The sequence below is a fragment of the Ahaetulla prasina genome, chromosome 2 (assembly GCF_028640845.1).
Source record: "Ahaetulla prasina isolate Xishuangbanna chromosome 2, ASM2864084v1, whole genome shotgun sequence".
Taxonomy (NCBI): domain Eukaryota; kingdom Metazoa; phylum Chordata; class Lepidosauria; order Squamata; family Colubridae; genus Ahaetulla; species Ahaetulla prasina.
This window is the reverse complement of record NC_080540.1, coordinates 29,440,705-29,458,183: the sequence shown is the minus strand read 5'-3', so window position 1 is coordinate 29,458,183 and position 17,479 is coordinate 29,440,705. Positions and strand designations below refer to the sequence as shown.

Genomic DNA, 17,479 nt, shown 5'->3' with positions numbered 1-17,479 from the left:
GTCTCCCCAGGTGGATCTGCATTTGATCCCTCATTTCTCTGGGGTGTAAACAGAGAGAAGGATGAGGATCTGCTTCCCTCAGGATCTCCTTAGGATCCACCTGCCTCTTCTTTTGGGAGGGATCTGTGATTCCCTTCCTCCCCCACAAGAGGAGATCCACCAAGGCCACAACTTCCATCTGTCATGGGGGGGAGGGGAGATTTTAGTCTCTTTTTACCTCAGTTTAAATCAATATCCATATCAATATTCAGAAAGAAAGATGGATAACTTTTAAAAAGTGTTCATTAACTGCAATTGGCAGAAAATGTCAGCTATGGAGGTAAGGACAATATTATATTGATTAAAAAAAAGGATAAACCTATCAAAAAAAGACTTTTTAAAAGGTGTGGAAGCAGCCTTTCCCTTTGAAGGGACTCCCCCCTTTTTCTCCCCTCTGGTTCCTGGGGAGGGGATTATGGGGCCGGAGGAGCCACCCGACCCATCACTCACCTTCACTCTGGTTGTAGCGAAGCCTCAGAGTCTCCAGGCCTTCTCTGAACACTTCCTCATTGCTACGTTCATTCTGGGTGTTTCTGTCCCAGTACTGGGGATCCTCCTGCCCCACTTTCTCCATCCAGGAGACTCGAGGCTTCATCCTCCGGCTGTGGCTGTCGTAGGAACTGAACAGTTGATCGTCCACAAACCCCAGAGAGACAAAGTGGGGCTGCCCTTGACTGGGCTCCGAGATGCCAGTGTAGAAATACTTCATGGAGTGGGAAGAGGCACCTGGAAGGGAGCCAGAGGGGCAGAGTTAGGGGGCTTCAGTCAGGGACCCTGATCCCATGGAGGCTCCCATCTGGGGCTCTGGGGAGAAAGAAGGAAGAGGAGAGTTGGGGGGCGGAGGAGGAAGGGGGGAAGGAAGGGGGAGATGGAGGGAGATGGAGGCAGGAGGTGAACTGAGGGAAAGAAGCAGCTTCTGGGGGGCCTGAAGGGTTGGAGGGCAGGGAAGGTGGGGGGTGAGAGAGGAGGGGAAGGTCGGGTCCCCCAAACTTTACCTGCCCCCATTGTGCCCTCCCCCCCTTCCAGCAAGGCCTCCCTCAAACCCCCTCCTGGATTGCTCAGTCTCTGCCCCATGGAGGCTGCAGTCACCCCACAAGTAAAAGGGGGGATTCCACCCTCCCAGAAGCTCAAAGGCAGCAGGAAACCCCACCCGGTCACCCCAACTTTCCATTCAGAGAAAAAAACCCAATTCTGACTTCACTGAGAGCCAACCTGGATGGTTAATAGCTGCAGATTTGAGGAGGGATTTTATAAAACGGGGGAGGGGAAGGGAGAGGGGGGATCCGGAGGAGATCAGAGGCCATGGGATCCTTAAGGGAAACAGCAAAGGGGGGATCAGGGAAGGGAGCAGCAATGGAGTCTCCCAAATCTTCCTCCTGTTTCCCCCATCACCTCTGGAAAATCCCCCCTCTCAGAGTTCAGCCATCTGAGCAGGAATCGGCTTTGAACCCAGGACTCAGAGGGGCTCCCCCTCATTGCACAGAAAACGTCACTCTGATTATCCCAAGATTGCTTCATTTCATCAACCCAGTTAGGGCCCTGAAACCCTCATTCAGGGACGCTTTCCATCGGACCAGATTTCCTCTGAATCTCACCCTTCCCTTCCCACAGAAGCTGCTCTGCAATTTCTCCTCCTCTGGGGCTGATCCTGCACTTGGTCAGCCCAAAGAAAGGCAGAAATGCCCCTCGGCCACCTTGGGGGGTGGGGGTGGGGTGGGATTACATGGTCAGGGAGTCTCAAGGTAAAGGCCTAAATCAGAGTTCCTCAGACTCAGCCATTTGGACTTCAATGCCCAGAATTCCCCTCACCCCAGAAACCCCTGGGGCCTCCCCACCCCGGACCCCCCTCCTGCCCCCATTGAGACTGCTTGGGAGTTCCTGCTGCCAATGCCCACGTGGGGAGGGGAGGGGGGCTCAGCTGGGGTCCTCTCCCTAACCTCATCCTCTGTGGGGAGGGTCCTGTCACCTTTAAAGCCCCTCTGGGGAACCAAAGATTAAACATAGAAAATGATTTCCGTTTCCATCATGCAAAGTCCTGACTGAGGCCATCAAAGTTTTTCCAGCCCATCTTGGAGGACAGGCTCAATTCACAAGACATGAAACTTTACTAACAATGAGGGGGAAAAAATCACATTGTCACCATTTAGTTTTCATTGTCAAAATACAAACACGGAAGAGGCTCTAAGGCTGCCCAATGAACAGAAAAACAACCGCTTCTAAGCGGCTTAAAAGAATCAAAAGAAAATAAAATGAATAAAATACTGCTGGGAAATTGGTAAATTTTCATATCCAAGGCCCCTTTTTGGTGTCTATTCTGAAAATTCTTCAGATCAGAAATTCTTTCACGGCACCAAAGATTTTGAAGATCATTTTCAGGATCGTTCATGGGACTTATTTGGGCAGAACTTCCAAAGCCCAGAGAAATAAATATAGGTAGTTCTCGGCTTATGACCATAATTGAGCCCACATTTTTTGTTGCTAAATGGGACATTTTTTTACGTGAGTTTTGCTCCGTTTTACAAATTTTCCTGCCATAGTTGTTAAATGAACCATTGCAGTTGTTAAATTAATAACCTGGTTGTTAAGTGAATTTGGCTTCTCCCTTGACTTTGCTTGTCAGAACGTTGCAAAAGGGGGTCACGTGATATCGGGAGACTGCAACCGTCACGTGACCACGAGGATGCTAAAATGGTCATAAGTGTGAAAAATGGACATATGTCATTTTTTTCAATGACATTGCAACTTTGAATGGTCACTAAGTGAACTATTCTAAGTCGAGGACTACCTGTAGTCCTACTGCCCATTCCCTCCAGTATGGTCTCCCAGTCCTTCCCAGTCCAAGGCAAAGGCCTGGGCCTCCTTCTTCCTGCTCCTCCCCACAATCCCAGGGGCTCCTCAGAGATTTTGGGGAGAGGGAGCCCCAGATCCACTTCCTGCTCTGGGGAGATTTCAGAATCCAAAGAGCTTTTCTCTGACGGAAGGAGGGAGGATCGGACTCTCCGTGATCCAGAACCCGCTTCCTTCCCTTGTGGGGCTGAGCAATGAGAATGTCTGAAGTCTGCCTGAGAGGAGAAATGTGGGAATCTAATGCAGGTTGTACATCCTCACAGTCATGAACTCCCCTCAAGTCAGGACTCTGTGTGTCCAAGGAAGCCGTTCATTTCATGGTCTCCCTCCAGAGGTTCTTCTCTTCTTCTGCCTCCAACGCAGCCTATTTGATGGTTAAGATCCTGACAGCTTTTCTTTCTGTCTTTGGAAAAGCTGCTGCACGGATAGTTTCTCTGAGCAGTCAACTAGGAACACCCCAAGGCCCCTTCCTGATTACTAAGGAATAATAACGTCGTAATATAACATTTTAAATATTTTTAATTCCGCAAATTGTGCCACTTTGGTGGCTTCTGGAATGGAGGAAGAAACACCTGAGGAGGCAAATCCCTGCCTGTCCCAGAGAAGGAAATTTTGGGGCTCTTGGGGTTTAGGATGCAGTGGGATGGGGAGGATCCAGGAGAAAGTGAAAGGGAAGAAAGGCGAATCCTGAGGAAAATTATTCAAGGAGCCTTTTCTCTCTCCAGACTCTCATCCTGCTACATTCACAGGGCAGCCTTATCCCCATCGCTCCTTTGCACCAGTCTCCGCCTCTGCCAATGCAGGGAACCCGGAAACCAGCTGGGGCCTCCCAGCACCAGAAGCCAGAAAGGGCCAAACTAAGGCAGGAAGGAGGATCCAGGCGGACGGAGTTGGGCAAAGGCAGCCAGGAAGTTTGTGAACTGACCTGATCACCCACAAACGTGATATATATATAAACATTATATATGTATATATATATATATATATATATATATATATATATATATATATATATATATATATATATATATATATATATATATATATCTCGCCTGTCTGTAACCCATACCACATTTCAGACATCAATACAATTGAACATGTCCAGAAATATTTTACAAGAAGAGTTCTCCACTCCTCTGAATACAACAAAATACCTTATGCCACCAGACTTGAAATCTTGGGTTTAGAAAACTTAGAACTCCGCCGCCTCCGACAGGACCTGTGTTTAACCCATAGAATCATCTATTGTAAGGTCCTTCCTGTTAAAGACTACTTCAGCTTCAATCGCAACAATACAAGAGCAAAAAGTAGATTTAAACTTAATGTTAACCGCTCCAATCTTGATTGCAGAAAATATGACTTCAGTAACAGAATTGTTAATGCTTGGAATATATTACCTGACTCTGTGGTCTCTTCCCAAAATCCCCAAAGCTTTAACCAAAAACTGTCTACCATTGACCTCACCCCTTTCCTAAGAGGTCTATAAGGGGCGTGCATAAGAGCACAAACGTGCCTACCATTCCTGTCCTATTGTTTCCTTTCATTTGTCTGAAATGGTGTAGGGTTTCCTGCCTGGGCAGGGGGTTAGACCAGAAGACCTCCAAGGTCCCTTCCAACTCTGATATTATTATTATTATTATTATTATTATTATTATTATTATTATTATTATTATTATTATTATTATTATTATTATTATTATTATATCCAATTTATATAGTTATTACATGCTTATACTCATACATATACTTATATGTTGTATAGTTACTTCATGCTTATGCTTATGTATGCTGTTATGACAAATGAAAAAAAAAAACCACCGCTTTCCAACAATCTCCATTTTTGGGGAGAGAAAGAATTGAGCTTCGGGGCGCCCAGGTAGACTTGACTGACATCTGGAGGGTCCACCCTTGTCCTGTTCCCAGAGGGGCCTAATCCCAAAGTGGCCAGAGGGGGAGGGGGAGCGGACTAGAAAGAGGACTGAATCAGGATTCTCCTTTTGGGAATAAACTTTTTTTGGGTGGGGGGGGAGAGAAAGATTCCCTGGCAGATAAAAAGGGCGAAACCCCCCAGAGGCCCCCAAAGGGACTCACCGAATCAGCTCTCTCGTAGGGCGACCGCCACCAACACCAGGAGCAGGAAGGGCGCAGAGCGCAGAGCCATCCTGGCCGCGATCCTCCACCTGCGCTCCGCTCTCCTGATGTCTCAAGCAAACCAAGAGGGGCTCCGGGTGGCCAACAGCGCAACAATCCAGAGCCCGCTGGCGATTGGGCGAACCCAACCAGTAGAAAAAAAGTAACCCCAAGTTCGTCATTGTTGCTAGGCAGAGGTCCAGGAGCAACCGGCGAGAGAGGCGTGGCGAGGAAAGTGAAAGTTCCATCAGGAAATCCCCTTCAAGGGATTCCGCCTCTTGGGGGAGGGGCGGAATTGGAGGGCTGGGAAAAGTGGGAGGTGCCTCTGGGCCTGGGGGGAGGGGCTCAGGCGAGGGGGAGACTCCGCGCAGCCCCTCCCAGCCGGGGATCAGCGGGAGCTGCCAAAAAAGCCAAGGCGGTCTTGGGCTGCATCACCAGAGGGAGAAGATCAGGATTAGGAGAAGCGAAAAAGCCGGTTTATATTGCACTAGTGAAGCCACCCTTGGAATGCTGGGTAGAACTCTGGTGACCATGATAGGAAAAACCACTGAGACCCTAGAAAGTGTTCCGAGAAGAGCAAGGAAAGATGATAAAGGATCTGGAGGCCAAATCTTATATGATGGAGAAACTGAAGGAGGGAGGGAGTTCTAGCCTATGGCAGAGAAGAATGGGGCAGGTAGAGGACATGATAACTGTCTTCCAGTACTTAGGGGGGGCTAAGAAGAAGAGGGGGTGGACTTATTCTCCAAAGCCCCAGAGGGCAGGACAAAGAAAAAAAAAAGGGGGGGGTTTTGTTAAATAGAGAACCAACCTAGAAGTAAAGAGAAAATTTCTAACAGTGAGAACGTTTACTCAATGGAATAGTTCTCCTCCTGGAGTTGTGGCTGCTCCATCAACCGAGGGACAACCTTTGGACCAGGATGGTAAAAGCTCTCCTGCCTTAAGCTGGAGGTTGGACTGGAAGACCTCTGAGGTCCCTCCCAGCCCTAAGATTCTATGTTGAAGGTCAGAAACTCCAAGTGATCTTTCCCTTCCTTGCATCTCATGGGGCACCTCCCACCCTCACCACTAGGTGGCATCTACCATCAATAAGACATTATCAGTGCCCCCACTTGAATAAAAAAGGAGAACATGGAGGGGGAAAAACCCCCAAGCATTCTTTGGATCATTCCTGTAAATCACAAACAGCTTTCTTAACTCTGACTTTAATGTCTCTGCCCCCCTCCGGAAAACAAAATCATTTATTTACAGCAAACAATTTTGGCAAGTGTATGATATAGGTACAATTCTTAAGGAGGCAGCAGCCTGGCTGTGCAATCCGTCTCATGTTTCATTTTTCTATAGCATGAAAATCCAGAAATGACAATCTGGGGGAAAAAAAATCAGTCTTTGAATTCTCTACTTGGTATATTAATTATTGGTCAAACTTTGCACGATACAAATATATATACGCATCTTTTTATTTGCGCGGGGCTGTCTTAAATTGAATTTTATCTTTTATCAATTTTTAAACGGGGTTTTTAGTATGGAAATTTTTTAATTTTAGGCTAATTTAAATAAGTTTTTTAAATGGTATTTTAATCTGTATATTGTATTGTTTTATCTTGCCTGTACACCGCCCTGAGTCCTTCGGGAGAAGGGCGGTATAAAAATCAAATAAATAAATAAATAAATAAATAAAGGTAGTGCAATTCCTTTTTTAAAAAAACACAAATACTTTAACAGAATAGAAAGAACACTGCTTTCTTTAAAAAAATAATTTTATTGAAGTTTCTATATACATATTTATTAAACAAAAAAGTGGGGGGAACCTTCCTCCTTTCAATCCCAGCAAGTAAAATGGAGATTATCAATCTCCTTTATAAAGTAAAAGCAGGAACTCTTCATCCTATTCCTCCCTCCATTCTCCACCAAGCCTTCTCTAAACCTATTAAAGCTCATTGGAAATAACAGAAATAGCTTCTGCAGCTATATTACAAAGCCATTATAAGCTATACAAGACGGTTTGGTTAAGGCGCCAGGCTAGAAAGCAACCGTGAGTTCAAGTCTTGCATCAGCCATGAAAACCAGCTGGGTGACCTTGGGCCAATAACTCCCTCTCAGCCCAGCTCACCTCACAGGGTTGTCGTTATGAGGAAAAGAAGGAGGAAGAAGGTGTGTTAGGTATCTTCAATACCTTCAGCAGGATACAAACAAATAAAAAATAAAATATCTACTAATCTCAGTTTGAATCCTTTTGATTCCACAATTATAAATACATAAGATGTTCTTCTCTGTCCCTCAATCCTAATACAAAAGGCTACTGAGCCAATGATAAAAGCGAAGGTGAAAGACCCCAACTCCATCCTGGTTCCAAGCATGCAGGATGGGCCTGAAGGGCTCCTCCTGGGAATCCGGCCTCATTCAGAAGGCGACTGATCCCCTCTTCTCTCCTCTCTCCTCATGCTGGGACTGTCCACTCGTGCTGCAAAGAGAGGGAAAAAGCAGGCAGGGTCAGTCTGGGAGGGAGCCCAGAGGAGGAATCCCACCGCCCAGGCTGAGGGGTCAGCAAAGGTCAGCCCAGGGAAGGAGCAGAAACAGCAGCCTCAAGAGCAGCGGTTCTCAACCTGTGGGTTGCGACCCCGTTGGGGGTCGAATGTCGATTTGCCAGGGGTCACCTAAGACCATCAGAAATATGGGAAGTATATTTGTGAGTCGAAGAATCGCGAATTTGGCTTCAGGCGCGATGAATTAAAAAAGAGAGAAAATCTTTGCTCTGATGTCTCCCTCTCAAGCCAGCTGCAATCACTCCCAATTGCTAGCCTAATCTGACTTCAGGCGCGACAAACTTAATAGGAGAGGAATCTCAGGCTTTAATGCCTCCGTCCTCAAGGCAATCGCAAGCAGTTCAGATCGCTAGCCAATACGGCTTCAGGCGCGATAAATTCAAAAAAACAGTTTGCCGCTTTTCCCCCCCTTCTGCGGCTGCTGAGGCACGCCTAAAAAATAATAATTTTACGGTTGGGGTCGCCACATCGTGGCGAATTGTATTAAAGGGGTCGCAGCACTATAAAGGTTGAGAACCACTGCTCAAGAGGGATCAGGTGGGTGGGATTTTCAGAGTTACAAGAGGGGGAGGGGGAGGGCTGGGACTGGCTCCTGAGGTGGGGGAGAATCTACTCCCACCCACTGTTTAAGGAGAGATGGATTGTTTATGTATACTTTTAATGGAAAATAAATTAAAAACTTATTAAAAAGATAAACAAATCCAATTCAAGTCGATGTTGCCCCCAGAGCCAACTGCAAATTGTTTCCTGGCTTCTCTGAAGGGAGGGATTCCTAAATGGACTCAAGGAGGAGATAGAAGCCTCCTCTCCATCCATGGCTGCAGGACTCTCAAGAGTCCCTTGTCTCTCGCCTCCTTCTCCTCCTCCTTGGGACACTCAGATATTCACTTTGCTGGTCTTTGAGCCTCCTGATCCAAGATAATCAGATCCAGAGATGGGCCACACACTGGTTTTCCAGAATAAGAGTTTGCGGGCAGGCGGAAACCCCCCCCACCCCAACCCCCTACCTCTCCCCCAAATTTATTTATTTATTTGTTTGTTTGTTTGTTTGTTTATTTTAATTTATTTATTAATTATTAATTAATTAATGAGAGCATATGCACCAAGACAAATTCCTTGTGTGTTCAATCACACTTGGCCAATAAAAATTCTATTCTATTCTATTTTGTCACACAGTATATATAAGCATAAGCATGAAATAACTATATAATATATAAGCATATATATAAGTATGAGTATGTAATAACTATATTAATTGGATACAACGAAAGGAAACAATAGGACAGGAACGGTAGGCACTCTTGTGCTCTTATGCACGCCCCTTACAGACCTCTTAGAAATGGGGTGAGGTCAATAGTAGACAGTTTTTGGTTGAAGCTTTGGGGATTTGGGGAAGAGACCACAGAGTCAAGTAGTGCATTCCAAGCATTAACAACTCTGTTACTGAAGTCATATTTTCTGCAATCAAGATTGGAGCGGTTAACATTAAGCTTAAATCTATTGTGTGCTCATGTATTGTTGCGATTGAAGCTGAAGTAGTCTTCGACAGGAAGGACATTGTAATAGATGATGCTATGAGTTAAACTCAGGTCATGTCGAAGGCGGCGTAGTTCTAAATTTTCTAAACCCAAGATTTCAAGTCTGGTGGCATAAGGTATTTTGTTGTATTCAGAGGAGTGGAGAACTCTTCTTGTAAAATATTTCTGGACACACTCAATTGTATTAATGTCTGAAATGAGGAATTGGGGACAGCAGAAGAAGCAATTGGAAGGGGAGAAAATTTTTTCATGAAAATCCTTCTCTGCTGCTCTTTGGTCAAAACCTTTGAAAGGGACAGAACTGGGATGCCTCTTCCTAACTCAGAAGACAAGATGAACAAAGATGGATAAATGCAGTATCAGATTGTAGTATGTTTGTTTGTTTATTTATTTATTTATTTATTTATTTATTTATTTATTTATTTATTTATTAAACTTTTATACCGCCCTTCTCCCGAAGGACTCAGGGCGGTGTACAGCCAAGATAAAAAACAATCAATAGTTAAAAATCAATTTAAAAAACTTATTCAATGGTGGCCGAATTTTGTCTATTGTCTATTGATTTATTTATTTTCAGGCAGGAGAGGTGGGCAGTTTATGCATAGTTTGCATTTCTTGATTTCTTCACATTCTTTTATTGAATCATTACATTTATAGCATATTATTGATTCATTTTGGGCATTATTTGCAGTAGCATCTTTTGTTTGAGGGCGTTTGGCATTTTTGGTGGAATTTTTGCTTGGCATGATTAATATTCTGTTAGTATTTAACAATTAATTTGACTAATTTTAATAGATGGTAAGGTACACTGTGTTCGCTTTTTTTGGAGATTTTTGGAGATTTTGGAGATTTTTAGGAGATTTTTTTGGAGATATTATTGGAGATTTTTTTTGAGATTTTGGGTTCCTTTGTTGGAATTTCCCCTGTTGGAGCCGAGTAGAGTTTCTCTCTCTCTCCCTCAGGATGGCGGCCGAGTAGATTCTCTCTCTCTCTCCCTCAGGATGGCAGTGGTGGGAGGATGGAGGATAGAGGATGGAAGATGGAGGATGGAGGATGGAGCAGAGTCTCTCTATCTCTCCCTCAGCGGAAGAGGAGCTGAGTAGAGTCTCTCTCTCTCTCCCTTAGGGAAGAGGGAGGATGGAGGATAGAGGATGGAAGATGGAGGATTGAGCAGAATCTCTCTATCTCTCCCTCAGCGGCAGAGGATGGAGGATGATAGAGGATGGAAGATGGAGCAGTCTCTCTCTATCTCTCCCTCAGCAACAGAGGATGGAGGTGGGCAAAGGGCTGGAGATGCGGGTGGGGGGTGGTGCCACACTTTCCCAGCAACTCACCTGGTCCTGATCTTCAGATGCTTCTTTTACTGGTTGTGGTTGCGGTGGCGGCAGCGGCTTCAGTGGCTGCTTTGGTGGCAGCGGCAGCGGCAGCGGCTTCTGCGGCTGCTTCTGCGGCGGTAGCGGTTTCAGCGGCTGCTTTGGTGGCGGCAGCGGCGGCAGCGGCCGATTCGCCAGCTGCTTCCTTACCTTGCACTGTTTGAGATGAGTAAGAGAGAGAAGAGGGATTTCCCAAAGTATCTTCACCATCAGTTGGTCCTTGGACCGCAAAGCTCTCCCCTCCCTTCCTCCCTCTCCCCCCATACATCCCCTACCAGTCCACTCACCTGCAAGGGGGCTGCTATATGGCTCCCTGTATTGGAGAGAAAGACACTGAGTGAGTCTCTGCCTTGTCCTAGGCCTCTTTCTCGCTCTCTCCACCATTCAACCTCTCAGTTTCATGAATCTCTCAGAGGACATCAGGCTGCCAAGTATCTCTCGCTCTATCTTCCTATCGATCTATCTACCTACCTACCTATTTTGAGCTTCTATGCCACCCACCTCGCCACTGTGGCTCTAGGCGGCTTACAGTAAAATTCAATAAAATGCTATCTAAAATACTTTAAAACAATAAATTAAAAAACCAGATTCCCCCACCAGATCACATTGCTATTGCTCCAACAGGATGATCATATCCGGTGTTTACTTTTCACTGCCTTGAGTTGGATCCAAGATGATCTGGGAGAGGCCCATTGAGGTCATGGTGGCCATGAACTCTGGCCCGCTCCTGGGGCCAAACCTATGGATGGCAGATTGAAGTCCCCGAGTACCATAATCCTGGTGAACTCCGTGCCAACCCTGGGAGGGAGGTGGCTACACATCAAGGAGGCTGGTACAGTAGCAACAAGACCAACTGATCCCCTGAGCCCAGATTCAGAAACAGGGAGTCACAGCCAGAAACTTGGGGAGCAAGGCCCCTGCGTGCCAAAAGAGGCTCAGATGACCACTGTCACCCAGCTTCCCCTGTTCTGGGCTCCTGGCTGGTGCCAAATCCTAAATCTGGCTGGGAACATCTCTGAAAGAAGGAAACCCCTCCCCCTTCCAGAATCAGCCAGGTCTCAGCTATGCCACCAGAAGAGTCTCTAACCACTGGGGATCATGGCATTGTGGTGGTTTTCCTATTTCCCCTCAAAGAATTGAGGTCTCTTTCCTCTAAAGCAGGGGTCTCCAACCTTGGCCACTTTAAGACTTGTGGACTTCAACTCCCAGAATTCCCCAGCCAGCAAAGCAAAGCTGGCTGGGGAATTCTGGGAGTTGAAGTCCACAAGTCTTAAAGTGGCCAAGGTTGGAGACCCCTGCTCTGAAGCGGGCCAGGCTACCTTCCCTGCCTGAATCAAACAGGAATTTCCCTTCTCTTCTGAGAACAAATTAGTGCAAGGTAAGTGAATTTTAGGGACACAGTGGCTCAGGGGCTAGGACGTTGAGCTTGTCGATCGAAAGGTCGGCAGCTCAGCGGTTCGAATCCCTAGTGCTGCCGTGTAACGGGGTGAGCTCCCATTACTTGTCCCAGCTTCTGCCAACCTAGCAGTTTCGAAAGCACGTAAAAATGCAAGTAGAAAAAATAGGGACCACCTGGTGGGAAGGGAACAGCGTTCCGTGCGCCTTTGGCGTTGAGTCATGCTGGCCACATGACCACGGAGACGTCTTCGGACGGTGCTGGTTCTTCAGCTTTGTAACGGAAATGAGCACCGCCCCCTAGAGTCGGCAACGACTAGCACATATGAGCGAGGGGAACCTTTACCTTTACCTAAGTGAATTTTGTGACACCCAGCCAGCTTTCATGCCTAAGGCTGGACTCGAACTCACCATCTCACTTGGTGCCCTCACCACTAAGCCAAAGTGGCTCCAATTATTTTAATTATTTAACCAGAACCGGACACAGAGGGAACCCAGGGAGGATGAATTAGGAGGGTCTTCAAAAAGATGGGGGCCTTTCCCTCTTTTTATCCCCCCAACAAAGTCTTGCAAAGGGACAGAATGGCTCATGCAGTAGAAGCAGCTCCCTCCAATTTACCTTGTTCTGAACTCCTGAATCCTTTGTCACTTGCTGGAAAAGAAAGAAAGAAAAGAAGATGAGCAGGTTGCTCTCTTGCTTATAGGTGGAAAAGCTCAGCTCTTTCTGACTCAGCTCCCTCCCTCCCTTTTCTCTCTCGCACACAATCAAAGACACACAAATCCATGGAGAGCGTTTGGCTAAAAGGCAAAGGAAATAATTCTTAAAATTTATATCTATATATACACACACAGAGCAATAGTTCCGCAATTCTTCCGCCAGAGGGCAGAGCTGATGTGAGGATTCAGATGGCTGCAAAGTTTCTTTCTCCAACCAGTTCCTATTTAGAGAGCCTTAGGATGGGAGACCAAGAGGAGATCCAGCTGACATCCACCAAAGTCCCTTTTCTCATACCTCCTTTTGATTACTACTTTTACAGAACGTCCTGACCATGTTATGGCCAAGCTCTCCAACCTTGGCAACTTTAAGATTTGTGGACTAACTCCCAGAATTCCTCAGCCAACTTCACTGGCTGAGGGATTCTGGGAGTTGAAGTCCACAAGTCTTCAAGTTGCCAAGGTTGGAGACCTCTGAAATAGAGGGATCTTCCACCCAGCTGGGTCCTCTCACCTTCTTGAGGGTTTCTCATACTAGAAGTTCCTCCTTGGGATCTCCATTCCCAAGAATAACCTGCCTTTAATGAAAATCTGGCCCATCTTCCCGTTCGTAGGAGGAAGAGGAAGATAGCACAACTCTGCAACTTTATGAGATTTTTTTGTGTGTAAACACACACACAAACACACACACCTCAAGTGATGGTGCCTCTGGTCCCTGCTCTAAGTTGGAGATTACATGTAAAGAGGACAAATCACTCACTTGGTGCTGCTTTGTAGTCATCTTGACGTCTTTCTGCAAGGACAAAAATCAGTGAAAGCTGAAAAGAATCCACCAGAGATCATCCAATCTCTCCCTCTGCAGGAGAAAGAACCCCAGGAGATACTTTGTCCCATTAACAAAGACAGAAAGATCTTCAAAATACAAATGTATCTCCTGATTTGCCCCAAGAGAGACCTGCTGCCTCCGAGATGGATGGAGGGGAATTGGGGAACGCAACAGAAGCAGCTGGGATGGGAGGAAGATTTTCATGGAAATCCTTCTCTGCTGCTCTTTGACCAAAGCCTTTGAAAGGGACAAAGGAACTGGGATGCCTCTTCCCAACTCAGGAGAAGATGGGACTGTCTGGATCTCAGACTCAGCTGAATTGAGACTGGAGTCCCAGCAAGAGGCTGAGATCTCAGATGCTCCCCAAGAGGCCTGGGAAAACAGGACAGAGGGAAGCCCAGAAGAAGCTCCCCAAAGGGAGAGATTTGGGGGGAATCTCCCCATCTTCCTTCCATCACCCCCTGCAAAAGATACTTACTGAAGAATACCAGGATCCCAGCAATCACACCCACTAGGACAAGAGCAGCCACAAAGCAGCCGATGATGAGCCCCAGGCTGGATTTTGGTTCTGAATTGGGAGAAAGAGCAGATCATTGAAGGGGAACCCCAAACCCTAAAAGGAACCCCAAACTCTCCACCATACCAATTGGGGGAAGAGACCTAAAGCAGCCGAAGGCCTGGGAATTTCCTAAATTAAAAGTCTTAAGGGTGCATCTTCATGTCCCTCTAAAGGTAGCATGAAGACGTTTTGCTTCCCCTTGTAAGAGTCCAGCTTCTTTTTTTCTTTTTTTTTAATTTCTTTTTGTCACAACAGTATACACAAACAATTGTCATAGATAAAACAACATATTTTGAAGAAATATATACATATATGTAAAAAAATATGCATCAACTATATCAATTTGATATGATGAAGGGAACAATAGGACAGGAACGGTAGGCACTTTTGTGCTCTTATGCACGCCCCTCATAGTCCTCTTAGGAATGGGGTGAGGTCAATAGTAGACAGCTTTTGGTTGAAGATTTTGGGATTTTGAGTAGAGACTGTGGAGTCAGGTAATGAGTTCCAAGCATTAACAACTCTGTTACAGAAGTCATATTTTCTGCAATCAAGTTTGAAGCGGTTGACATTAAGCTTGAATCTATTTTTTGCTCTTGTAATATTGCGATTGAAGCTGAAGTAGTCTTTTATAGGAAGGATATTGCAATAGATGATTTTGTGTGTTAAACACAGGTCATGTCGAAGTCGACGGAGTTGTAAGTTTTCTAATCCCAGGATTTCAAGTCCGTTGGTATAAGGTATTTTGTTGTTTTCGGAGGAGTGAAGAACTCTTCTAGTAAAATATTTCTGGACTCTTTCTATTGTATTTATGTCAGAAATGTGGTATGGGTTCCAGACGGATGAGCTGTATTCAAGAATAGATCTGAAGGCAGCTGATGTTCCTTTTTAGCTGCTCAGCTCAAAAGCAGAAGTTTGTAATCTTGTGATTTCCAGCAGTTTGCAGAAATTAAAACTTCAACAATATAACAATACAATTAATCTTCATGAAATCAGAAAAACAATTTGTCCTTTTTTTTAATAGGCTGCCTCAAAGTGTCATGACTCTGGGTGGATTTAGGCAGTTTTGTACATCATCGTGTTTTTCTTAACTCTCAATTTTTATTTGATTAGAGAGTCACAGTTCAGCTAGAAGAATCTACTGGTATGTGTGATTGGCAGCCTTCTTTTTGAAATGGGTTTTCCAGTCGAGATTGATCATGTCAGTTAAAGTCCCGTCTTAGCCACAAAAGCCTGCTGGGTGACCTCGGGTCTCTCTCTCTCTCTCAGCCCGATCCTACCTCGCAGGGTTGTTGTGGGGAAAATAGGAGGAGGAAGTACATTTTTGCTGCCTTGAGTTATTTGAAAAAAAATAAAATAAAGGTAGGAATAATAAAACAACATAAAAAAATAATGAAATAATAAATAAAATAAAAATAAAATAATAAAATAAAAGTAATAATAAATTTTTTAAAAAAATAAAAACAAAATAATAAACAGATAAAATAAAAATAATAAAAGAAAAGAAAATTAATAATAAAATTTAAAAAAATAATTGCAATAGCAATAGCACTTACTTATATACCGCTTCATAGTGCTTTACAAACCCTCTCTAAGCGGTTTACAGAGTCAGCTTTTTGCCCTCCAACAATCTGGCTCCTCATTTTACCGACCTCAGAAGGCTGGAAGGCTGAGCCAACCTTGAGCCTGGTGAGATTCGATCTGCCAAACTGCTGGCAGCCGGTGATCAGGAGAAGTAGCCTGCAGTACTGCACTCTAACCACTGTGCCACCACGGCTTATTTTTATTTAATAAAATAAAATAAAATACTAAATAAATAAAATACTAAATAAATAAAATAATAATAAAATAGTAAATAAATAAAATAATAAAAAATAAAAAATAATAAAGTAAAATAAAATATAATAAATAAAATAATAAAATAAAATAAAATAATAAAATAAAATAAAATAATAAAATAATAATCATCAATAATAATAATCATCAATGATCATCCATTTTAGTGGAAGTTGGCATCGAAAAAAAAAGAAACTACAGACTCCTGATCTTTGTACTTTAGGAATTTTAAAACAAAATCCAAACCGTTTCTGGTGCTCAGCGTAACTGCTGCTTTCCTGCTGGAGGCAAGGAGCAGGGGAGGAAGAGAGTCTGAGATAGGATCTGAAGCAGGGGTGAAATCTAAAAATTTGTTTTGGTACTGATTGATGAAGGTTGGATATTAAAAACTATGTACTTTAATGAAGAACAAATACGAACTCAATTGGAAATTTCTGAGACCGGGGAGTCGAGGTTTTAAGGAGTGACTATGGATTATGATTTGTGTTATATTTTAATTTTTGATTGTTAATTTTATACCCTGTATTCGGTTCTGGGAAGTCCTGGGGGTGGGGGAGGGAGGGGAGGGGGGGGGGGGATGAGGTAGAAAATGGATTGATGGTTAATGTACAGAGATGATTGAAGATGTATAATCAATGTAAGATCGGAGCTGCCTGGCTATCATTTCAGAATGATGGGAAGGAAGGAAGTAGAAGAGAGAAGGAGGTAGGAAAGAGAAGAGGAGGAAGAGGAAAGGAAGGAAGAGGGATAGAAGAGGGAGAAGAAAGGAGTAGGGAGGAAGGAGAAGAGGATGAAGATAAGAGAAGGGGAGGATGGTTGTGGAAAGTAGAAGAAGGTAGAGAAGGGAAGAGAGTTAAAGGAAGGGGGTGGTGACCGGGCAGGTCCGATTAATTGTATATGATGGTACATTAAATATGTTATTGGATATGAATGTTAAAATAAAACTTTTTATAAAAAAAAAGAAAGAATCTGAAGCAGGGGTGAAATCTAAAAATTTTCCCTACCGGTTCTGTGGGCGTGGCTTAATTGGTGGATTAAAGCTCAGGTATACTCACATCTGGACATATCCTATACAGAAGTTTTTAAGAGTCTTTCTTCACTGAATGTCCTTGTTGGGATGGCTGACACTCTCCCACAATCCTCCAGCCAGAGAAACAGCCCAGCCTTTCCCTCCCTGCAGCTTCTCACCTTTCAGGTCCACCTCCAGAGGCTCCTGCAGGCCGTCGTGCTCCACGTGGCACCGATAGCGGTCTCTCTCTCTCAGCCCGATCCTACCTCGCAGGGTTGTTGTGGGGAAAATAGGAGGAGGAAGTACATTTTGCTGCCTTGAGTTATTTGAAAAAATAAATAATAAAGTATACAAAACCTGGGAGGCACCAGTCTACCTTCTTTAAAAACAGACCCCGGTCTACCAATTGCCTTTTATTGACAGGCCCCGGTTTACCTTCTTTAAAAATAGAGGCATAGGTTTACTAGCTGCCTACAGCAGCTGATCAGCTGTAGTGCGGCCCTTTGAAGTGCCGGGGCAGTCATTTAAGGCCGTTTGCAGCTATATCACCGCCGAGCGCTTCAGGGACAGAGAAGAGGAACAGTGAGGTGTGGCCAGTGGGGGGGGGGGGCAGGGATTTTTGATACCGGGTCTCCGAACTACCTGCCCCCATCGCTACCGGATCGTG

General features: G+C 44.8%; 2 protein-coding genes across 4 annotated transcripts in view; both read right to left on the bottom strand.

The window, feature by feature from the left end:
- Positions 1–17,479, bottom strand: part of LOC131189854 (H-2 class I histocompatibility antigen, Q9 alpha chain-like) — a 105,436-nt gene that overhangs the window by 23,293 nt on the left and 64,664 nt on the right. The window contains exons 1-2 of one of the 3 annotated variants that reach the window (XM_058166402.1): positions 4,978–5,161; positions 490–843 (exon numbers count right to left, since the gene is read on the bottom strand). In XM_058166402.1, coding sequence (XP_058022385.1) covers positions 490–748 — 259 coding nt within the window. In that variant the 5' untranslated portion in view covers positions 749–843; positions 4,978–5,161. Of the gene's footprint in view, positions 1–489; positions 844–4,977; positions 5,162–17,479 lie in introns of those variants that run through there. The other 2 variants (XM_058166401.1, XM_058166399.1) reach the window with 2 other exon arrangements.
- The window catches only part of LOC131189845 (major histocompatibility complex class I-related gene protein-like), a 24,413-nt gene continuing 13,725 nt past the window's right edge, over positions 6,792–17,479 (bottom strand). Inside the window, exons 5-10 of the mRNA XM_058166365.1 lie at positions 13,887–13,976; positions 13,343–13,375; positions 12,488–12,520; positions 10,761–10,786; positions 10,435–10,629; positions 6,792–7,480 (exon numbers count right to left, since the gene is read on the bottom strand). Of these exons, the coding sequence (XP_058022348.1) occupies positions 7,457–7,480; positions 10,435–10,629; positions 10,761–10,786; positions 12,488–12,520; positions 13,343–13,375; positions 13,887–13,976 (401 nt within the window). The 3' untranslated portion in view covers positions 6,792–7,456. The remainder of the gene's footprint in view (positions 7,481–10,434; positions 10,630–10,760; positions 10,787–12,487; positions 12,521–13,342; positions 13,376–13,886; positions 13,977–17,479) is intronic.